The 23,732-nt window shown below is 40.7% G+C and overlaps 1 protein-coding gene across 9 annotated transcripts in view; it reads right to left on the bottom strand.

The window, feature by feature from the left end:
- Positions 1-23,732, bottom strand: part of WDR17 (WD repeat domain 17) — a 162,475-nt gene that overhangs the window by 1,634 nt on the left and 137,109 nt on the right. For 7 of the 9 annotated variants that reach the window (XM_089684053.1, XM_089684052.1, XM_089684048.1 and 4 more), the window contains 10 exons: positions 22,524-22,612; positions 22,288-22,387; positions 19,718-19,857; positions 13,407-13,427; positions 8,892-9,003; positions 6,897-7,038; positions 5,773-5,875; positions 3,666-3,767; positions 3,258-3,356; positions 535-718 (listed from right to left, as the gene is read on the bottom strand). In XM_089684053.1, the coding sequence (XP_089540179.1) occupies positions 535-718; positions 3,258-3,356; positions 3,666-3,767; positions 5,773-5,875; positions 6,897-7,038; positions 8,892-9,003; positions 13,407-13,427; positions 19,718-19,857; positions 22,288-22,387; positions 22,524-22,612 (1,092 nt within the window). Of the gene's footprint in view, positions 1-534; positions 719-3,257; positions 3,357-3,665; positions 3,768-5,772; positions 5,876-6,896; positions 7,039-8,891; positions 9,004-13,406; positions 13,428-19,717; positions 19,858-22,287; positions 22,388-22,523; positions 22,613-23,732 lie in introns of those variants that run through there. The other 2 variants (XR_016313747.1, XM_089684050.1) reach the window with 2 other exon arrangements.

The raw sequence follows: 23,732 nt of genomic DNA, 5'->3' as shown, positions 1-23,732 counted from the left end.
AAGCTGTCTGCTCGTACCTCGTATGAGCAGGCAGTTACACAATGACAGAAACCAATGAACTACTTAGTGCTCAGCAGTTCGTTGGAAACTGCAAGCTGTCAGCCACAAAGGCTGATGGTAGTTGTAATTTTCCCATTCACAGAACTCTGTTAATGAATGACACAGCCGAGTGGGTGGAGCTGCATTTTTTTAAATGCATCCCCGGCTTGCTGTCACCAGAGGCTGTGGATTGGGGAGAGGCTGCAGCAGCTGGACCATGTTACATGTTCCACCGTAAAAAAACGGGTGAAACGTAACATTTTCCCAAAAGTAAACTTATCCTTTAATCTGACATAAAATGGATTCCAGCAAAAAAAAGTGGGAAAGGATCCACTTCACTGGCCAACTATTGATTTTCCTCTCACTTCCTGTCCTTGTCACAAATGAAGGTAAAATTATTCAATATGGTAACTGCAGAAACTTGCCATGCCCCCCAAAATTTCAGCAACTGGTTCAATGGTTTTTGATATCAGTGAAATGAAGAATAAATCTTACCTGAATCCGTAACCCTGTTAAGCAGGACACATGAACATCTGAATGGCTTGGAAGATTGGATCCTGTGACATAGTCTGGCCCAATTAATCCTTTAAGAGGTTCTTCCTTTATTCTTTGCAGAATACTTGAATAAATCTTTCTTTGTAGCTCGGTAGGGGGTGTGTATGGAAGATCATCGCCTGACCTGCATAACAATGCCCAAAAAGAGGGTTACAAGCAACAGACAAGACATGCATCATTTCACATAAGCGCTCTTGTAAAACATCAGTCCATATAGACTGGCAGAGTTCTACCTGTTTGATCAGCGAGAAAAAGCTATTTCTAAGGGCGTACTCACACTAACCACAAACTCAAAGATTGATGGCAATCATATACCGAAATATAAAAGTTTTTTTTTCTTTTAACAAGAAAATGGAAATCACTGCCAGTAAAGACTTGTGGGGTTCTCAGAATCCATGATGCAATCCAGAAGCATTCATGATGATCGAATAATGTCAAAGAGAAACCCTGACACTAAATGCAGAGATGTGCAGCCATTTAAAAGAGAAGTAGAGGTTTGGATTTTTTCCCCAATTATACTTACCTAGTTGGATGCAGCATCGGTCCGATGCTGCATCTGTTCCCCACTGGCTCTAAAGGTGAGAACTCAGTGATCATATGACCGCTGATTGCTGGATTCTCATAGCTGCTATGAGCAAACAGCTGTGGCTGCCCCCCCCCCATGCTCACTGGAACGCTGGGTTGTGGAGGGGGAGGGAGCAGCTGGCTCAGGCTCCCAGCTGCTCACTACGAGGCTGGGCCAGGTGTCACTCCCAAATCGGGGTGGATCCTGACTTTAAAGTCGGGATCTTTCCCCAGCCTGGACCGGCTGGATAACGTCAGCTGACAACAGGCTTCAGCTCGCTGTCAGATAAAATTGGGTCACAGGAGTGCAGAACGAACTGCACTCCTCTGATCCACAAGAGAAGTACAGCCAAAAGAGCTTTGGCTGTACTTCTCCTTTAAGCTGTCACAATCACTGTCTAGGAAATCTACTGGTTTCATTGGGTTGGGGGGCTGTATGGTAACTAACCCGATTTTTTTAATTCTTCAAACAGGCATTTTAACATTAACTAGTCAATGTTGATAGTAGAATGAGTGGGCCTGAAAGTGATTTCAAACTTTTAATAAGTAAATAGTTAGGCATGCAGTAAATACTCTCTACCTCACCTGAGGTTTTTTTTTTTTTCAATGTGTGTAAATGCGGTATATACTTTAATACACGTCGGGTGTTTTTTTGGTCAAAACGCTGCTGGCTTCTAAGGAAGTTAAAATTTAAAGTCAGTGTGCATGGGTGCTAATAGTCCAAGCTTAATCCACAGCATCCTGGGTGATGGCCTACTCCCTCTCCAGCACACAGCAACTGACTGACAGTCTCAGCTGTGTATATTTCCCTATGAACCTGTGTATAGGATGGGAGTATCCATTCTCCCACTCAGGTTTTACTGAGCTCTATGCTCTAGCTGTGCAGTATGATGTCAGATCCTTGCCTTCTGCCTTTTACTGCTGACTAATAGCCTTTGATCTGTGTGGTTGATGTAGAGGAAAAAGGGCTGCAGATACATATACAGAACTTATGTAGGAGGATTTGTTTCATCTCTGTTTATCGTCATTTCATTTGGTGTATGTGAGGGTTTACAACCACTTAAAACAAGGCTTAAATAAACTTTACATTATCTTTAAAGGAGAAGTACAGCCAAAGCTTGATTGGCTGTACTTCTGTGGATCACAGGAGTGCAGTTCGCTCTGCACACCTGGGACCCATTTTTAGCCGACAGAAGGCTAAAGTCTGAGCCAGCTGCTCCTGCCCCCTCTACGTTCCAGTGAGCACTGGGGGGGGGGGGGCAGAGCAGAGTGCTGGAGACTGACAGTCCTGGCTCTCTGCTCTGAGATGCAGAGAGAACTGAGCAGTCAGCGGTGTCTGATTGCTCAGTTCTCACCATTAGAACTGATGTGTAAGTGAAATTTAAAAAAAAATCCCACATTTCTCTTTTAATCACTTTATAATGTGTCAGGAAAGCGTAAACTCTACTTTTCCATGCCAGCTGCTGGTCTCATCTTGCTGTTGGCTGTGATGCATTCCCCCTGTCTGTCCACCTGCAAGGTGATTGATGTAGCCAGTCTCTGGGTAGAGACTAAACCTGATTCAAGCCAGCCAAGCCTGCAGTCTCATGCTTGTGATATTGTGTTTAACACATGCTTCAAACTCCCTGTTTGTCTACCCTGATTGCTGTTTGGATTCCCCTGTTTTATGACCTTGGATTGGAACACAAACTATTCTCTGAACTCTGCCTATCTTTTGACTACAGACCTGACTATCCAGAACCTTGCATGCCTTGTACCTGGACTGTCACTGGCCACAATGCTTGTGTGCCAACCACAAGTACCTGCTTGCTGTGCTCAGTTCGCACCTGCCCCAGCATGGTAGCCAGGCATTCTAGTATTGTTTATAAGGCCTGGGAGCATCTGAGTACCAGTAGGCCTGCTGGACTTATGGGAAGGGGGGCTACTATAGGTGAATAAGCAGCTATAGTGCCTGACCACCTGCATTAGGGGTAGGTGTGACATAACGGTACAGATGAATCTATGCAACACTTTGGTGATCATATCACTTTATTAACGATGTGTTTTCAAGTGATTTGTTTTAGGGTATTTCTACTAGTATGGAGTATACTGACACTTACTTGTTGGTGGATAGGGTACATGCTCTCCATGCATCCAGTTCCACTGAGAGCTGCTCAATCTGTAGAGGAACAGATACTTCCCGGCGTTTCAAAAGCTGACTGGAAAAAAGTAGCATGAAAAGAAAACAGTGACTAATAAAAAGCAAAACCTAACAGTAACAACCATAAAGGTTATCAAGCCACAGCATTACCAGATTACGAAATATACATTTTATAAATAATACTGAGTTACTTAAATATACAGTAGCTACTGTATGCATTGTATACTGTATATTGGACACATTAATCACAATACATTATTTGCAGTTTCACCAGGTTGAATTTGTTTTAATATTTGTGCTAAAAGATTCCAGATATAGACTTTTATTAGTAGTAAATTGATACACATTATCACTAAGAATGAGTTACCTTGTATATTCATAAAGTGCAGGAACAATGCTGATATAGTGCCTTCTAATAGCCAGTAAAGCTCCAGTGTATCCACAGAGTATAAGCAGTTCATTGCGTACTCTGAATGGAAATATAATGGTCATTTAATTCATATCCAACAGAGAATAAACTACCTTACATTATTATTAGTTTTAACTCAAGTATAGGAAAAAGGTAATGGACACCCCCACTAAATACTCTGCAGTGGAGGGGAATGGTGTTAGCATAGCATATAAAGTAACCTCAGTCAAAGGCTGCACTGTACTGCAGCTCCCTCTGTGACCCAGTGTACCATATCACATTATTGATCAATAAAGCTTCCCATCACATTCAAGAAATACATTTGGCTCAAATGCCATAGTAGGAGGGACAAAAGGATCAGAAAGGCACAGTGACTGGGGTTTTTGGCATACAAAGATTACAGATACCTTGTCATTTTAATCGTACACATGGCCTTTATTTACGAAAGTCTAAAAGGGCTAAAGGAATTGCTTCAAATCTGTTCTCCAGGTAAACAGCTAGATTTGAAATAGATTTCAATGATCAATTTTACATGCCAAATGTTTATAACTCCGTTCAGCCACTTCCAGTCCAAGAACCTCTGATCTCTGATCTCCAGTGCAGTTGAGCAGCACAACTTGGTTAAGGTCCCACACCCAACCTGATGACAGGACAATGGAGGAACAGCAGGCCATCGTTAAGGCAATTGCTGTGCTCTTTCCTTCAGTAATTGCCCTCACAGTGTTAAGCCTAGTACACACGATCAGAAAATTGTACCAAAAATACCGGTTTCTAAACAATTGTGTGATAATCTGTTTTTAGCACATATGTTTCGCCCAAAATTATTAGAAGGGACAAGCATGGAAATTTTTCTCATACGATACCAGATTGTGCGATTTTTGTTTAATCTGCACAGCTTTCATACGTAAATACAATACAAATACATTACAACACTTTCGAATAATAATAATAGAATAAGAATAACTTTAGTATTTTCTTCACTTTCAATATGAGGCTAGCATTAAAAAACAAAAACAAAAACCGGACAACATTCGTCCGATATCCTCATCGTCTGTATGGGGCTTTAGAAAGCATTATGCAAAGCAAAAGAGCCTAGATTGACTGGTACACATGGCCGAACATCGTCCCGTATCACCCAGTTCAACAGAAACTGTGTGTACAGCAGCCTATTGGACAGAAGCCAGTCTAATAGACAGCTTTTATTGAACATGCATACTGGAAAACCAGCATCTGATCAGAGCTTGCAGGCAATGGCTGTGACGGCTGACCAGTGTGTTCTGGTGGGGGAACAGTCCCCCTGTTAGAACACAATAGCTCAGTGGGGGAGATTTCTGCACTTACATTGCTTAATTAGTACGGCAACCTTGCAGTTTTTTCTCCGTTTAGCCTACTGGGTTGAACGAAAAGAAAAACTCCCTGTCTGTACCTAGCATTAGGGAAGCTATAGATAATTTGGTTTCTTTCCTTTCATCATGGGTGGAAGGAAAGAAGACTGCTCGATTCCCAAATGAATGCAGTCAGAGTTGAAGGGGGAATCCTTCCTGCAGCACTATTGTGTTCTGCAGAAGGGTAGCTTTCCCGGCTGCTAGAAAACAATGATCACTGATAGCGGCTATAGCCACCGGCAGTATTCACATGTAAGAAGTCTGACAGGCTTGTTGTACTCAAGTTGATTGATGGATCAACTTGGGTACTGCCAGCCTGCCCATAGATAGTTTGAATCTTGGCTGGTTCAGCAGGGACCGATCAAGATTCAATCCATCTATGGCCAACTTTAGAGTGCTGACCCTCTCTCTTTCATTGTTAATGCTGTTGAGCAGGGGTTTACAGAAATTCAAAATCCAGGCATATTTTACCAGTGATGCCTTTCTTGGGGTTGGGGGGTATACAATAACAATCACGGCAAGATTTCTAGCTAGTTAAATCCAGCACCAAGAGCTAAAGGATAATTGCCTGCCCACACAGATTTGACATTGTCACCTGATCTTATCAATTTGGGTAGTGTTTAAAATAATACATTCTGTGCACAGAGATATTTTCTTAAGGCAAGAGAAAAAGTACTCACTCACTACATTTATGAAGTACTAATCTCTCCGTTCTGATGTAACTGAGAAGATCAAGGATTGGACAAATGGAATCCAAGGTCCATTCAGTGCTGCTGATATGTTCTGAAGAAAACCAACATTAAAAAAATAACCACTGTATTAAAATGCATGGTAAGTTATAGTATTGTATAAATTCATGAGCCATAGGGTAATATTAGACTTAACAACCCACATGGTGGAAGGGGTAATCTGAGCTTCCTAAGCCCATAACCACTGCCACCCCCAACCTTTCCTGCCTCTCTATCTTAGCAAATATGTCCAACGTACATACCCACCAATTTCTACACCTGATCACTATGCTCCTTTCTCCCACCAATCCAATCAATTCAATTTATGGTAAACATGCCTTTTGCACACAACTGCACAATGGGCAAGTTTTGCTAGATTGTTTTAAAAAAATGAAAGCCCAATTCCAGACAAAATGACTTTTGTGTGTTGGATAGACTTGGAAAAAAGTAAATAATAATTTGATTTTTTTTTATGCCTGTCTGTGACCCTACTGGGAAGATTTCATCTCACTTCTGTCCTTCTGATAGCCTGTGACAGCAGGAAGAGTAATTAGGGCAGGGATTGTCACCAGGAAAAGAAGCCACATACAGTAATAATAACCTTACAGAGGCTTTACATTTTTATTTCAATTTTATTTTACTGAAAATTAGAGATTTCTAATTACTTCTTTTCCCATTAGGAAGGCAGAGGAAATTTCCCCAAAAGGGACACAAAGTATATATCTCCAGCACACAAAGTATCACACGATGATACACAATGACAAACGTTGCAAATTACCACTGTGATCTGATCACCAAATAAATGCTTGGACTTTATTTAAATAATCCTTGGTGTGCTGGAGAAATATACTTTGGATTATGATACCGCTCTCCAGCTGGCAGCTGCTACAGCACCTGCTTACTTCTTGCTTTTTCCAGTAACATGTGCGATGCGAATATTGTACTGCAATAAAGACCTGACAGAGAAACGTATCCTTCCCCGCTGTTCTAAACTGTAACAAAAGCTCATATGGACTTGTATGGACAGGATGTAAAATTAGCATGTTAATTATGTGCCACTGATATATCATAGGTACCTTTTACAAAACTGATCCCAATAGGCATGGCCTTTTCTGGTTCTGAACTTAGCAAGTAATATTTGACTGCTTGGAAGATGTCTCCATCTGCATAACAGGTCTCTGCCATCTGCACACATTCTTCCAAACATGGCAAATTACACTGTAAGGAAATATGAAAAAAAGGGATAGAAGAAATATGTGGAGTATCAATCAAATCACAAAAAAGGCTGCTGTACTATGTGGCTGCAACTGATAATATAATATTTACAATCATTAACAACAGTCCAAGAAGGTGCCCACACTGAAAATGCCAGCACTGGGGAGAGAAGATGGCTGGTGAAACCATCCATGGTGAGGACATCGCTGGATCATGGGACAGGTATGTGTTTGTATTTTAAAAGTTAGCCTCAGTTTTTGTAGCTGCTGACATTGTTTTTTTAATCAACTGGAACTCCACTTTAAGCAAGCTCTACAGTTTGAAGCTGGTTCTTACAATGCACATACAGTATATGGTAACCTTTTCGGGACCACAGGTCACTGACAACGAGATATCCAGGCCATACTTACAGTAGCAGACTCCGAATGTGTTTGTTAACAGTACAATAACTCTTAAATCGAATAACTCCAACGTTACAATAATGCTTAAATAATTTTAGATATGTTACAGACATAGGCTTGTATTGTGTATACTGTTTTACACTTAAAAATGCTCAGTTTTTTATGTGTTCTGTATTACTTTAAATATTATTGAAAGAAGAGTCCTGACTGTTGTTTCAAAGCAGCACAGGGACAGCAGCTATACGTCCTAGTCCGTTTTAAAATGGTACCTGGATTCAGTTGCTCTTGGAGGGCCCTGCTGGCACTAGTACTAGAACTACCAGTTTCATGGTTACTGACCATTCGTCATAATAGGATTATGATGTAGAAGGGAATGTAAACACATTGCATTGGGAGTGGGAATGTAACTAACTCAGATCAGGCAGATCAGCAGCAGGTCACTGTTGTGGTGATTTATTGTTGGCTGATTGCAGCCAGCAACAGGTGACTATTAGATGTGATCTGTTGCTGCACAGATGCATCATCTGGATCAGGTCTCTAATGTCCAGCTCCAGGCATATATATACACATTATCTCACAGAAGTGAGTACACCCCCCATTTTTCTAAATATTTTATTATATCTTTTCATGTGACTACATGTAGCAAAGTGTAATTTCTTTAGTGTTAAGTAGTGAGTGTACAGGCTCACCCCCCACCCCTTCAACCTCTGCAGCAATGCTGGCAGCACTCTTACATCTATTTCCCAAAGACAACCTCTGGATATGACGCTCAGCACATGCACTCAACTTCTTTGGTCGACCATGGCGAGGCCTGTTCTGCGTGGACCGTGTCCTGTTAAACCGCTGTATGGTCTTGGCCACCGTGCTGCAGCTCAGTTTCAGGGTCTTGGCAATCTTCTTATAGCCTAGGCCATCTTTATGTAGAGCAACAATTCTTTTTTTTCAGATCCTCAGAGAGTTCTTTGCCATGAGGTGCCATGTTGAACTTCCAGTGACCAGTATGAGAGAGTGAGAGCAATAACACCTAATTTAACACACCTGCTCCCCATTCACACCTGAGACCTTGTAACACTAATGAGTCACATAACACCTCGGAAGGAAAATTACTAATTGGGCCCAATTTGGACAGTTTCACTTAGGGGTGTACTCACTTTTGTTGCCAGCGGTTTAGACATTAATGGCTGTGTGTTGAGTTATTTTGAGGGGACAGCAAATTTACACTGTTATACAAGCTGTACACTCACTACTTTACATTGTAGCAAAGTGTCATTTCTTCAGTGTTGTCACATGAAAAGATATAATAAAATATTTACAAAAATGTGAGGGGTGTACTCACTTCTGTGAGATACTGTATATTATATATATATATATATATATATATATATATATATATACACAATAATTCTTTCTTCACAGTTATTGTGAAAAAGAGAACAATTCTTTTCTGAAACATACTTTGCTGTGAAGGTCATTAATCTCTGCAGTGCATCCTGGGTAAAAAGCGCACAGCTTGACCAAGGAGAGCTCATTGTCAGGTATCATTCTGAGAAGATCTGCTGCCAAATCCCTGTAAAAAATAAACAAAGCTCATGTAGACTGTAGCAGCAGCAGGGTTTCCAGCAGGGCACTGCTCATCCCAGCTATTTATAGAAAGAACGTGACACGCATGTACTGTATTAGCACGTCTCACCCACTTTCCAGCATCACAGAAGCACACTACACAAGCATATCTAAGGTGCTGAAATGCAGATTGTAATTAAAAAGATTCAATTATCACTGTAGACACAAGCAAATAATATGCAAAAATGCTTATATACCATGAATGTGTAATGATGCCTTTTACAGTATAAAAATAAATACTTAGTGTTCATTAGATGTCTTTATTAATTATTACAGGTAATATGTTAACTTGTAATTTTTTATTGTATTTATTTTTATTTTGAAATGGGCAGTAAATTGCTTTTTTTTGCTTTTTTTTTCTAGTCCCATGACTTCCATAAATCAACAGATGTCACTGTTCCTAATTATAAACACAAAGATAACCAAAGAATATTGAAACATTTGAAATGAAGCTGATTTTATAAAGCTGAGATTGATGTCACAAGGGCTAGATGTTCATTTAAAAGACCACACTCGGCATTTTATTTTCTAATGTTATGTGCCACAATGACAATGTAAGTTATAATACTGACTGCAGCAGATAGACTCTGGCTCTCAGGTTTGGAGATTGTCAGGTTTCCCATTTTGGACTTATTATTTACAATCCATGGTGACCTTGGACAATATGAACAAAATAACAAATGCATTTCTTAGATATTCTGATGGCTGTGTTATCTGGTAAAGGACCAGTCATCCCATACCTGTTGGGTAGATAACCTGATGACTCTGAGACCCTCCATCTTTTATTTCTTGAAAACGCATGATCTCTTTGCTTACTTACAGCAAATGTTATAACTGTGTCTCCACTTGCTAAGGAAAAGTAGCAGTTTTTTGGGATACTGACCCTTTAAAGAGGAACTATAGTCATTTCCATTTCACATTAAGATTGGTTTAACCACCTGCATCCCTAGCAGATTCTGACTCTTCTCTCCTACGTGTAAAAATCAGCTTTTTTTGCTAGAATATTGCTTAGATCCCTCAAACATTATATATTTTTTTTAAAGCAGAGGCCCTGGAGAATAAAACGGTGGGTGTTCCAATTTTTTTGTCACGCAGTATTTGTGCAGTGGTTTTTCAATTGCAATTTAAAAAAAAAATACACTTTATTTCAGGGACTTATATAGCGCCGTCAATTTACGCAGCGCTTTTACATATAAATTGTACATTCACATCAGTCCCTAACCCCTAAGGGGCGTACAATCTAAGGTCCCTAACTCACATTCATACATGCACATACTAGGGCCAATTTAGACAGGAGCCAATTAACCTACCAGCATGTCTTTGGAGTGCGGAAGGAAACAGGAGTACCCGGAGGAAACCCACGCAGGCACAGGGAGAACATGCAAACTCCAGGCAGGTGGTGCCCTGGTTGGGATTCGAATCACCGACCCTACTACTGCTAGGCAGAAGTGCTAACCATTTAGCCACTGTGCCTCCCACTTTAATGAATTTTAATGCACAAAAACTCAATATAATACCAATTGTTTGGTAAAATATAAAAGATGATGTTACGCCAAGTAAACAGATATTTAACCCCTTGACGCCAAGCACACGCAAATATGCAGCCTCTCGGCCCCTGGGCCTTGACGCCGAGCAGCTGCATATTTGCGTGCAATTGAAAATACATATGTGTTGAGAGTGAGCGCCATGCACGCTCCCAGCACATATGTCCGTGACTCACGGTAAGGTCCCGATCTCCCCTTTCGATCAAGACCTTTTCCGATCATGTGACCACCGTGACGGCGAATCACATGACCTGAAAACCCCACCCGACTCCCAGCTTCTGAAACTCTTAAAAGGCCGGGAGGCGCTGGCGCTAAGAGGTTAACATGTCACACTTTAAAATTACGCACACTCGTGGAATGGTAAACTACGGTACCTAAAAATCTCCATAGCCAATGCTTTAAAAGCCTTTACAGGTTAGCAGTTTAGAGTTACGCAGGAAGTCTAGTGCTAAAATCATTGCTCTTGCTATAATGTTTGCGGCGGTAATTTATGTGTGGTGCAAACATTGTTAACATATGCATGCACAACCTACGTAAGTGTTACCCTTTGCAAATGAGCGCAGGGGCGCTTTCATTTTTTTTTTTTTGATTATTTTTTTAGTTTAGTTTGAGCTATTTTAGTTCTTTAATAGTTAATGAACTGCTAGGATTGCTTTTACAAAAAAAACATCGCCAACCCAAAAAAAAGATATGGGGATAATGCCTGTAGCTGTAGGCATCATCCCAGAATAACCACAACTCAAGGATGTACAGGGATGTCCTTGGGCGGCAAATGGTTAACGTAGATTTTCTTATTATGGTATATTGTTATAAAAAAAGTGTCTATTTTGTAAATATGAAATATATCAGGGGTTGCGCAAAAAAAAAAAGTTTTTATCTAATATCAGTACAGTTTACATACTTTAATTATATTATAATATTTGGTCCACAATCTTTGCTAGGCTATTGTTCTTTTCTGCTAGAGGTGGAGTACTGAATACTTTTAAATGACAGGTCCACTTTGAATTTGGAATCAAGGAAAATCACAATTCTACGTATTGCTGTTTAGAAATAAATTCCATTTATCCTAGTCTCACGGTTGGTTGCTGCTCCATTCAGTAAAAATGGTGTTTTCATTCTGCCACCATAGTACTGTAAGTGTCAAATGTTCAGAGCTGGGGGATGGTAGTACTAGTGGAAGTACACTAATCAGGTTGTTCGTTGTACATCTCCTTCAATCATAACAGCCTTATATTCTTTTAAATAAATGCAAGACTTTGTGTGATTGGAGAAAGGGAGTTCTCCCCTACTCCTAGGAGATTATTGGAACATAGGAGTTTCCATTGCCAATCTGCACCCAAGAACAGGAGCCTTCATCCTCACCTTTCCTTTACCACTGCCAGGTCACTTGATCAAGCATATACACATTGGGTATCACTACACCTGATAGGTGCATTTTTGTTTTTTTTTGCAAGTTCTTTAATATATTTCTTTTTACTCACTAATTAACAGAAGAAAAATAAAGATGATAGTTCTAAAAATGCATTCTAAACCGGGGCAATGGCCACTCCTATATTTCTCTTCTGACAAAAAACTTTAAATAATTAAAGTATGAAGCTTAAATATGGAGCAGCAGCAACATCCACAGACACAAGAAGGTACTACAGGACATCAATCACAATTGGATTCAGCACATAACAGAGTGTTTTACTATCAACTGAACATATTTGAAGACATCTAGCGATCTGGCAAAGTGATAATAAACATACAGGCGTACCTCGGTTTACGAATTTAATGTGTTCTGCTGGACTTTTTGTATTGCAAAAATTTGTTTTCCCATAGGAATGCAATGAAAACCAATTAATCCGTTTCGGAGATCAGAAAAAAAGTAAAAAAAAAGTCTTTTATCTGTTCAAAACTCTTTATGAAGTGCACATTAAAGGCATAAATACTGTACAGGGACATGATTAAAAATATATTCGTAAATGCACTGAAAACCAATTAATACGTTCCGGAGGTCAGAAAAAAGTAAAAAAAAGTCTTCTGTTCAAACCTCTTTATAAAGTGCACTTTAATGGCATAGTACTGTACAAGGACATGATTAAAAAAAAAAATTGTAAATGCACTGAAAACCAATTAATCCGTTCGTATTGTGACAAAAATTCGTAAATGCATTGAAAACCAATTAATCTGTTCCGGAGGTCAGAAAAAAGTAAAAAAAAGTCTTTTATCTGTTCAAAACTCTTTATAAAGTGCACTTTAAAGGCATAAATACTGTACAGGACATGATTTAAAAATCAATTCGTAATTGCATTGAAAACCAATTAATCCGTTCCGGAGGTCAGAAAAAAGTAAAAAAAGTCTTCTGTTCAAAACTCTTTATAAAGTGCACTTTAAAGGCATAGTACTGTACAGGGACATGATTAAAAAAAAACTTGTAAATGTATTGAAAACCAATTAATCCGTACGTATTGCGACAAAAATTTGTAAGTGCATTGAAAACCAATTAATCCGTTCCGGAGGTCAGAAAAAAGTAAAAAAAGTCTTCTGTTCAAAACTCTTTATAAAGTGCACTTTAAAGGCATAGTACTGTACAGGAACATGATTAAAAAAAAAATTGTAAATGCATTGAAAAACAATTAATCCGTTCATGTTGCGAAAAAAATTTGTAAATTGAGGCATTATTTTCAATGGATTTCCATTTGTATACCGCCAATTACGTTAGCCGAGGCGTTGGTAAACCGAGGTACGCCTGTATCTTTATCTACTCTGTCACTATACAGCACATTACATGTCACAAGCAGACCTATAACACCAATATCTGTACCTGTATCCAAGAGATGGAAAGCTAAAGAAAAGGCAAAACATTAGAAAGTGCAGTGTAAGAAATTCACAAAATATCAGTTAGCACACAATAATAAAAACATAATTGACAAGTCCTAATGGATAGGCAAGTTTCCCTCTAATGAAAAGTGCATACAGAAATGAAAATACAAAGAAATAGGACAACCTCAAACAAGTAACTATGATGCTACAAGGTTTTTCAAATTTTACTTTTAATGCCATACTTCCCATGTACAGGCGTTAGACAAAAAATGGAAGCACGACATGATTTGCAAGTGTGAAAGTGACATGTTTCGCGTTGAAAGTGGAAGTGATGGAACATTCTTTTGCTTCTGCTGTGTGATGAGACACCTAGCTAACAGGTGGGAAGGCTCACTTTCGTCATTCTCTATATGTGCTGCTAGTAATACGGAGTCATGTCAGAGCTTACTGAGCTTCAAAGAGGGCAAATTGTTGATGCTGCTTAGCTGGTGCCTCTGTGACTGAAGTTGCCAATTTATTTGCCATGTCGTGAGGTACAGTATCAAAGGTTATAACGGCATGTATAGTTTCTGGGAAAACGTCATCTGATAAGCATGAGTGCGATCAACATGGTCAACTGTCCGAAAGAGGCAAAAGGACATTGTGCAGGATTGTGACTCAGAATAAGAAAACCACTGCTGCAAAAGTGACTGCAGAGCTCAATCTCAGTCCTGTGAAGACTGAGATCGAGCTCTACAGTCACGTTTGCAGCAAACTGAAGTGTAAAATCAGTGCAAAAATAAGGGGTTAACAGTGGTGAAGAGAGAAAAAAATCTCTGTGTGAGTGGTGTCACTAGAATGAAAAAATGTCTCTGTGTGAGTGGTGTCACCGGAAAGGAAAAAATGTCTCTATGTGAGTGGTGTCACTGGAAGTAAAAAAATGTCTGTGTGAGTGGTGTCACTGGAAGGAAAAATGTCTCTATGTGAGTGGTGTCACCAGAAAGGAAAAAATGTCTCTGTGTGAGTGGTGTCACCAGAAAGGAAAAAAATGTCTCTGTGTGAGTGGTGTCACTGGAGGGAAAAAATGTCAGCGGTGTAGCTAAGAGGAACATTGGTGCTAGATAAGTGTCAGTGGGGAAAAACTGTCACTGCATTTTTTGAGTCAGTCGGAGGAGATCTGTCAGTAGGATAATGGAAGGGCAGGCAGGTGGGCTCTGAGGGGTTCATAGAACTAAACAGATCTAGGAGGCTCTGAGGATGGAAGGAGTCTGAAAAGGCTTTAAGAGCAGCCCCTCTGAAAAATGATCCATGGCAGATCAATTTTCAAATGTTTGATAGGCAGTGAGGAGGTGATATTTCTTCTCTGTGCTGCCTGTTTTAACCCCACTGGCCCAATGGGCTGTGCATTGTAAACAGATGCAGTGTGACCCCATTCCATTTATTTTGTGCCATGGCCATGTAGCAAAGCATCAGGCCATGGCATGTGTACAAGCTACTGCTACTGCATCTCCCTGTTCACATGGCTGGTCAGGTGACAATAGACATGTGGCTCAGCTGCCTGCTTTTACTGGCCCCCTTGTCTGCCCATGTGAACAAACTCCTAATGCCTTGTTTACACTTGTGGTTGGGGTAGAGTGGCTTTGAAAACAGAAGGATGGGCCATGTTTTTACTGCTTTCCTACTGCCCCCTGAGCTGCAAAGGCAGCTGTACGGAGTATACACAAGCGCAGCAAAAATGATCCCTTGCCATGTTTGACTGGCTGTACCACCCACTGAACATGACTCATGTAAGAGATTAGGGCTGAGCTGCAACAGCATGGAACGCACACATCTGCGATGCAAGATCATAAGTTGTTAAAACAGACGTTGAGGAGGCGGAATAATAAAGCCTCAGTGCGGATTGGATGCGGTGAATCAGCTCTCACTGTCTGTCAAATACTCTCTGCAAAGTGATCCAATACGAATCACTCTTCAGAGGGCTACTGTGGGTAAGTGTAAACTAGCCCTACGGCTTCATTCACACCTTTACAGATGTGATGTAGTGTGCTTGTTTTAGCACAACACTCAAAGTGCAGTCTATTCATTTCAATGGGCTGCCCTACGCATGAAGAACGCACATAAAAACGTTCACGCTGCACCAAAACGCATAGTACTTTGCTATCATGCGTTTTGCTGCAGGTGAATGAGTACAAAAACTAGGTATTTGTTGTGCCATTAAGGATTAACATAACCAATGCATGCCTGCCAAAGGGCTGTGTGTGTTTGTGTATTGCATGGATGGACACAAATTTGCACACACTCCTACATGGCAAAAATTTCTACCTAGGGAAGGGAGAATGAATTCAAATTCAAAGAGGCCCGGTCACTAAAATTTGCTGAGGTCCAAATCTCTCTCTAATAAAAAACATAAAAGTAGGCCAATCACATCCACATTTCAAGTAAAAGTAAATAAAATCCCTTTAGTTTCCCCATCAGAGTCCCCCCCATACATCGGGTGTCAGCATCAGAGTCCCCCCTTACATCAGGTGTCCTCATCAGAGCCCCTCTGCATGCAAGGGGTGTTCCCATCAGAGTCCCCCTTTACATCAGGTGTCCCCCCACAGTACAACGGTTGTCCCCATCAGAGTCCCCCTTTATATCAGGTGTTCTCATCAGAGGCCCCTCCTCTCTCCCCCTTGTACTCACACTCTCACAGATCTTCTGCAATGCAGGCACTTTCTTTTTCCTCTCTCCAGTCATCTGCTTTCACTTCTCAGCAGTGCCACGCTGAGACTGAGGTGAGTTCTGAGTGCTTGCTGTCTATCATCCCCTGCAGGCTGGAGGGAGGAGAAAGCCTAATCCTCCCTCCAGCAAGTATCAGCCACTGCTCCTTATGACAGGAGTGAAACTGCGATCAGTGAAGTGCAGCACCAGCAGTGTGGCCCCCACCCCCAACACAGTGCTCAGGGCAGTTGCCCACTTGGCCTCTCCCTTGTGCCCTGGTCTCTAAACTGTATTGATTGTAAGGAACATTAGGATTGTTTAATGAAAGTTGTTGCTGTATAAACATTTTGTGCCAAAATGATCTCTTTATACTACAAATACACCTGACCTTTATAATTAAACAGAAACTGAACTCTGGAAGGTGTGCCCCAAAATAAAGCAGGCAAATGCCAGAGGACTAGTCACCAGTATTGCCTGTGGTCTCGGTCTACTTGCAGCTGAAATGTCCCCATTATAGATTTCCCATGCCTTCTTCTGCACTTTGCCTCTTTGAAGGGTCAGCCATCTTGGTGTCTCTCACTAATTTTTTTAAAAAGTGGCCTGTGTGGGGCTCTGCCTGTCTGGCCGCGTCATTTATTCACAGAGTTATGTGAATGGGAAACTACAAGGCCTGACAGCCTTTGCGGCTGTCAGCTTGTTGTTCTCAAACTACCACAGCATTGTTGAGCTCTGTGGTAGTTCATTGTCTTTTCCTGTCAATGTGTATCTGCTTGCCCATATGAGGGTACACTCACAAGTCTGCAGGAGTCCTGCATGGCACCCATGATCTGTGGGTGCAATGCTTTCTAGGATCCAAGTAAAAATAAATAACACATTTTATTTTATTATTTTTTAAAAGGTGGCTTATCTTTGGAAGGTTAAGAACATTATCAATGTACACTGCTCAAAAAAATTAAAGGAACACTTTTTAATCAGAGTATAGCATCAAGTCAGTTAAACTCCTGGGATGTTGATCTGGTCAGTTAAGTAACAGACGGGGTTGTTGATCAGTTTCAGCCGCTTTGGTGTTAATGAAATTAACAGGTGCACTAGATGTGCAACAATGAGGTGACCCCCAAAACAGGAATGGTTTTACAGATGGAGGCCACTGACATTTTTTCCCTACTCATCTTTTCTGACTGTTTTTCACTAGTTTCGAATTTGGATAGGGTCAGTGTCAATACTGGTAACATGAGGCAATACCTGAACCCTACAGAGGCTGCACCGGCAGTCCAACTCCTCCAGGATGGCACATCAATACATGCCATTGCCAGAAGGTTTGCTGTGCCCCCAACACAGTCTCAAGAGCATGGAGGAGATTCCAGGGGACAGGCAGTTACTCTAGGAGGATTGGACAGGACCACAGAAGGTACTTAACCCATCAGGAGGACCGGTATCTGCTCCTTTGTGCAAGGAGGAACAGGATGAGCACTTCCAGAGCCCTACAAAATAACCTCCAGCAGGCCACTGGTGTGAATGTCTCTGACCAAACAATCAGAAACAGACTCCATGAGGGTGGCCTGAGGGCCCGACATCCTCTAGTGGACTCTGTGCTCATTGCCTGGCACCATTGAGCTTGATTGGCATTTGTAATTAAACACCAGAACTGACAGGTCCACCACTGGTGCCCTGTGCTTTTCACAGATGAGAGCAGGTTCACCCTGAGCACATGTGACAGATGTGAAAGGGTCTGGAGAAGCCATGGAGAATGTTCTGCTGCCTGTAACATCGTTCAGCATGACCGTTTTGGTGGTGGGTCAGTGATGGTCTGGGAAGGCATATGTATGGAGGGATGCACAGACCTCTAGAGGCTAGACAATGGCACCCTGACTTCTATTAGGTATCGGGACCCATTGTCAGACCCTACACTAGTGCAGTGGCTCCTGGGTTCCTCCTGGTGCACGACAATGCCCGGCCTCATATGGCGAGAGTATGCAGGCAGTTCCTGGATGAAGGAATTAATACCAATGAATGGCCCCCACGCTCACCTGACCTAAATCCAATAGAACACCTCTGGGATATCATGTTTCAGTCCATCCGATGCAGCCAGGTTGCACCTCAGACTGTCCAGGAGCTCAGTGATGCCCTGGTCCAGATCTGGGAGGAAATACCCCAGGACACCATCCATCGTCTCATTAGGAGCATGCCCTGACGTGGTCAGGCATTCTCACAAGCACGTGGGGGCCAAATAAACTACTGAGTACCATTCTGAGTTGCTGCAATGAAATTTCAGCAAAATGGACTAGCCTGCTGCATTATTTTTTCACTTTGATTTTCAGGGTGTCTTTGAATTCAGTCCTCTGTAGGTTGATAATTTTCATTTCCATCAAATGATAGGGCATCCTTATGTTCCTAACACATTATCCAGTCCATATCAGTATATCATATCAGATATCCAGCATTATATTGTTCCCCATTGAGATCTGATGTTTGGCCCAATCTTTTGCAGTTATAACAGCTTCAACTCCTCTGGGAAGACTGTCCACAAGGTTTAGGAGTGTGTCTATGGGAATGTTTGACCATTCTTCCAGAAGATTTTGTGAGGTCAGAAACGGATGTTGGACGAGAAGGTCTGGCTTGCAGTCTCTGCTCTAATTCATCCCAAATGTTGATTCATCCCAAATCAGGTTGAGGTCAGGACCTGTGCAGACCAGTCAAGTCCCTCCACCCCAAACTCACTCATCCATGTCTTTATGGACCTTGCTTTGTGCACTGGTGCGCAGTCATGTTGGAACAGGAAGGGGCCATCCCCAAACTGTTCCCACAAAGTTGTCCAAAATGTCTTGGTATGCTGATGCCCTAAGAGTTGCCTTCACTGGAACTAAGAGGCCAAGCCCAACCCCTGAAAAACAACCCCACACCATAATCCCCCCTCCACTAAACTTTACACTTGGCACAATGCAGTCAAGCAAGTACCATTCTCCTGGTATCTGCCAAACCCAGACACGTCCATCGAATTGCCAGAGAAACGTGATTTGTCACTCCAGAGAACACGTCTCCACTGCTCTAGTGTCCAGTGGCTGTATGCTTTACACCACTGCATCTGACGCTTTGCATTGCACTTGGTGATGTAAGGCTTGGATGCAGCTGCTCGGCCATGGAAACCCATTCCATGAAGTTCTCTATGCACTGTTGTTGTGCTAATCTGAAGGCCAAATGAATTTTGGAGGTCTTTAGCTATTGACTCTGCAGACAGTTGGCGACTTCTACGCACTGTGCGCTTCAGCATGCGCTGACCCCACTCTGTCATATATACATATACCTAGATGTACGGTTTTACAAACACATGTCAAAGTTGAAAAACTGTGCTTAGGCATTAACATTTGTTTTACCCTTAGGTCTGAAAGGGTTAAACAAGAGAACCGGAGGTTGGTAGAAATGGGAAGCATTCAAAACAAAATTAGCTATATTGATATCAACAGTGCAGTTTTACACACCTTGATACATTGTGCGAGGGGATCAAAATGTAAATGTCATAGAAAAATAGGTAAAACTTACAATATCATCCTTGATGAACAAGCCCATTGTGAATGAAATGCTGTACTCATCACACAGTCTCAAGGATCACACTCATTGTATGGCTATACACACCATGTTGTTACTGTCATGCATTTCCTTGCCAGCAGTTCCAGTGCATACTGGGTGGCTTCAGCAGCACTCTCTCCAAGTACCGTGCCGACACATACCGCCAGTTCCAGCTCATTGCCACGAATGAGGTTGGCCATGGCCAGCTTTAATAAAGTAAACACATTTGCTTTACTAGAAAGTCCTTTGCATGCAATGACTGACTACATTCAGTTGTAGAATGAAAAAATAGTGGAAGTTCCTATCTAGTATTTTAAATATCTGATTCTGAGATATATCAATGCAGCTCTGAAAAAAACATATTCTCATAACTACAGTCTACTGTTATTTAACTCAGTTTATAGGCCAGACTACTGAGAACAATCTCAGAGATATCACCAAAAAGCTTCATTTTCCCAACTTACGTAGCCATGTTTATTTATTGTGAACTACACCAGTATTTGGGTTAATGCCTGACTTATGGTATTAGGGATCACTGATGGATTATGCTGCATTTACTGAAAGGTTAGATGAGGTCATGCCTACACATTATGTTGCAGACAACTTTCATTTCCAGGCACAGGAAATAGACCTTACAAGACCCACATCATTTCCAGTTTACATATTTATTATTGAGCTCTGTGTTATGCCTGCTCTTCTCCTCTAATATTTGCCCAGATTATAATTGTTGGTGCATAACAAAAATAGTAGGCTCATCAAAGTCCAAGGATCAGTTATGGTTCCCATTAAGTAAACCTATGTTTGTCAATGGAAGGAAAAACAAAAAGATTGCTTGAATGTCCCCCCATCCCCAGCAGCACATCCTTACCTTTTCTTCACTGCCTACCACTCTATTCAGCTACCAAAAAAAAAAAAATATCCAATAATTCCGGGTATAAAGAAGCATTGGACGTCCTTCATGTGACAGCATTTGTTTTAGTAATTAGCAGAGCACTGTCACATAGGGCAGGGTGAGTCCTCGATACTGTAAATGCTCCAACTGGAGCACCTTGGAGCTTTTACAGAGTTGCCTTTCTTTGTTTATGGTGGCTAAACAGAGCTGGGGCAGCAAAGGAAGGGTAAGCATGTGCTGCTGGGTAGGAAGGCATTCAAATAACCTATTTCTCTGCCCAAGTGCTGTTTTCTAGTAGCTACCACTAGTAATGGATTAACATTTTTTTTTTTTTACTGAATGATGAGAACGTCTTTAACCATTTGCTGCCCGCCCTATGGCCGAATGGCGTCCGGCAAATGTCATCAGAGTTCCGGGTGGACGCCATTTACCGTCCTCCCACACATGCGCAGATTGCGCTCCTGCACAGATACTCAGATGACAGATCTGAGTATCGGCCCCCGTTGCCGGTACCATGTGACCTGCTGTGACCAATCACAGCAGGTCACATGACAGTTGTATACAATGGATGGCTTCATTCATGCCATCCATTGTATTCTAGTGTCTAGCTGTGAATGGTCACAGCTAATCACATGCACATGTCATGTGATTAGCTGTGGCCAAATCACAGCTAAGCACAAACAAAAACAAAAACCCTGAATGAATCGATGTCATTCAGGTAAATGCTTGCTTATAGCAAAGTAATTCTTGCTATAAGCAAATTGTGTAAAAAAAAAAAAATACTGATCACTTCCCCAAAGAAGTACAATGTTGCTATAGTAACATTGTACTACTTTGGTCATAGTGAAATATGAAAATAAAATCTTAGAAAAAAAAAAAATTAATAAAAAATAAAAAATAATAAAATATATATATATATATATATATATATATATATATATATTTTTTTTTTTCATGCTGTCACCAGTCAGTGTCCCTGATCACCGCCATGCCAGTTATATGATGACGCTGTACTGCACTGGTGACAATATGTAAAAAAAAAAATAGTGAAACTAATTTTTTTAATTTTTTCATTTTCTAAAAAATATGACAAAAAATATACAACTTCAAAAAACGCGCCATTCCTCTTATGAAGTACGTCGGACTGTCTACTCTGCAAAAAGGGGTCATCTGGGGGATATCTGTACTGTTCTGACATTCTTGGACCTCAAGAAATTAGATTGGCTGTCAGTACTTCAGGATTGATCAATATTCAGATCTATACCATAGTTTGTGAACTCTATAACTTTCCTACAAACTAAAAAATACATCCTAATTTGGGTTATTTTCACCAAAGATATGTAGCAGAATACATCTCGGCCTAAATTTATGAAGAACAATTATTTATTTGCAAACTTTTATAACAGAAACAAAGAAAAACGTGTGTTTTTTTCTACATTTTTGGTCTTTTTTTGTTAATTTAGCAAAAAATAAAAACCCCAGCGCTGATTAAATACCACCAAAAGAAAGCTCTAGTTGTGTGAAGAAAATGATAAAATTTTAGTTTGGGTACAATGTTGTATGACCGCGCAATTGTCATTCAAAGTGTGAGAGCGCTGAAACCTGAAAACTGGCTTGGGCAGGAAGGTGTAAAATTGCCCGGTATTGAATTGGTTAATAAAGGTAAAAAACAAACATGCTATTTTTCCCTGCTAATTAGATGTTAAATGCCAAAGCTTCACATCAGCAGCCAAATGATTCTTACTTCAATGTTGTCCACTGCCAAATGGCAGCATGCTGCAAGGACAGCCCGCCCATCTTGGAAATACCACTCTGCTAGTTCTGTACTGACTCGATGCAGAAGCCTGTACAGAGGACAGTAACAATAAAAGAATAAAATGCCATTCAGTCAGCTGCTAAAATAGCTCACAAGCTGTATGACCATTTGATTGAAAGTGTACAGTCTTCAGATTGCAACAGGATGGACATAAAACCACTTACTCTGTGTAATCTTCCACATTGTTGCCTTCAGTTGGGGATGCAGTCATTACTGAAACATGATCAGACTGTATGTTGCCTTCACAAGCTGCCTAGAGGTAAATAAGCAAGTTAATCAGTAGAAAGTGCTTAGTGCAATTTACACAGGCAATTCTAATTTCTCATCCTCTAAACAAGCACTGGTCAGTAGATTGAAAACTGTTTTTTATAACTTGGAGGCTTCAATGGCAAATTTTCTTAGCAGTCGTTTTTGTCTTTACCTAAGAGCATATGATAAATGTTGCTTTTTCAAAAACCAGCTCTTCAGTTATTCATCATATATTATGGAAGATTCATCAGGGAGGTGTGACTCCATCATTTGTTTCTTTATAAGCTACAACAATAGAGTGGAATGATTCTGGTGACAATACACCAGTAGATTTTTGTTCAAAATTTTAATTACGTTGTATATTTTAACTTCAAATAGTTTTTATTGAAAGATTTTTAAACAAATACAGTAATATACAACGTAGTACAGTGTAGTTCACATTAGAATGAGGTGGTAAGTAAAGGTATACATAAACTGAGGATGTGTTTCCCCACCAGTTGGCTGGGGAGGATGTGGGCATGTTTTCATATTATTGCTAGACAAGAATATACTAATGTGAATCTAGTGATTTCAGAATACATTAGGAATGGGATCGGATGGGGATGGAGGAAGGGAGGGGGGAGAAAGAGGGTGTACCAGTCAAGCGTTGTTTATGTAGTAGTAATGATATTAAATGGATGTAATTTAATAGAGCAGTTAGGGTCATTGAGCCAGTGAGACCATTGGAATTGGAATTTATGGTATGTGAGGTTTCGGGCTGCTGTTCTCTTTTCCATTTCACATTGGAAATTTAGGTCATTAATAAGGGTTGAGATAGCAGGGATTTTGGTGGACTTCCACAATCTGGTAACATTAGTTTTTGCCGCTGCCAGTATGTGGATTATGATAGTTCGTGCGTTTGGGGGAAATTTGTCTATCGTTGTATATTTTAATAACATTCGTTTGATTCTCTAATCATTAGTGAGGTCAAATTGAAGTTCATTTTCAACTGCAATGACGAGAAAATGCAAAGGAGCTAGACAGAATTTTTTTCTTGGACAAATTTGGGTATACAATAGTTAATATTTTGAACAAACCTTTGTATGAATATTCGTGAATGAACAATTGTATTTTCAATGGCTTGA

This window comes from Staurois parvus, unplaced genomic scaffold (assembly GCF_062004578.1).
Source record: "Staurois parvus isolate SC_StPar_1 unplaced genomic scaffold, SC_StPar_1.0 ptg000334l, whole genome shotgun sequence".
NCBI classification, from domain to species: domain Eukaryota; kingdom Metazoa; phylum Chordata; class Amphibia; order Anura; family Ranidae; genus Staurois; species Staurois parvus.
The sequence above is the reverse complement of the archived record's forward strand: the minus strand, read 5'-3'. Positions and strand labels throughout refer to the sequence as shown.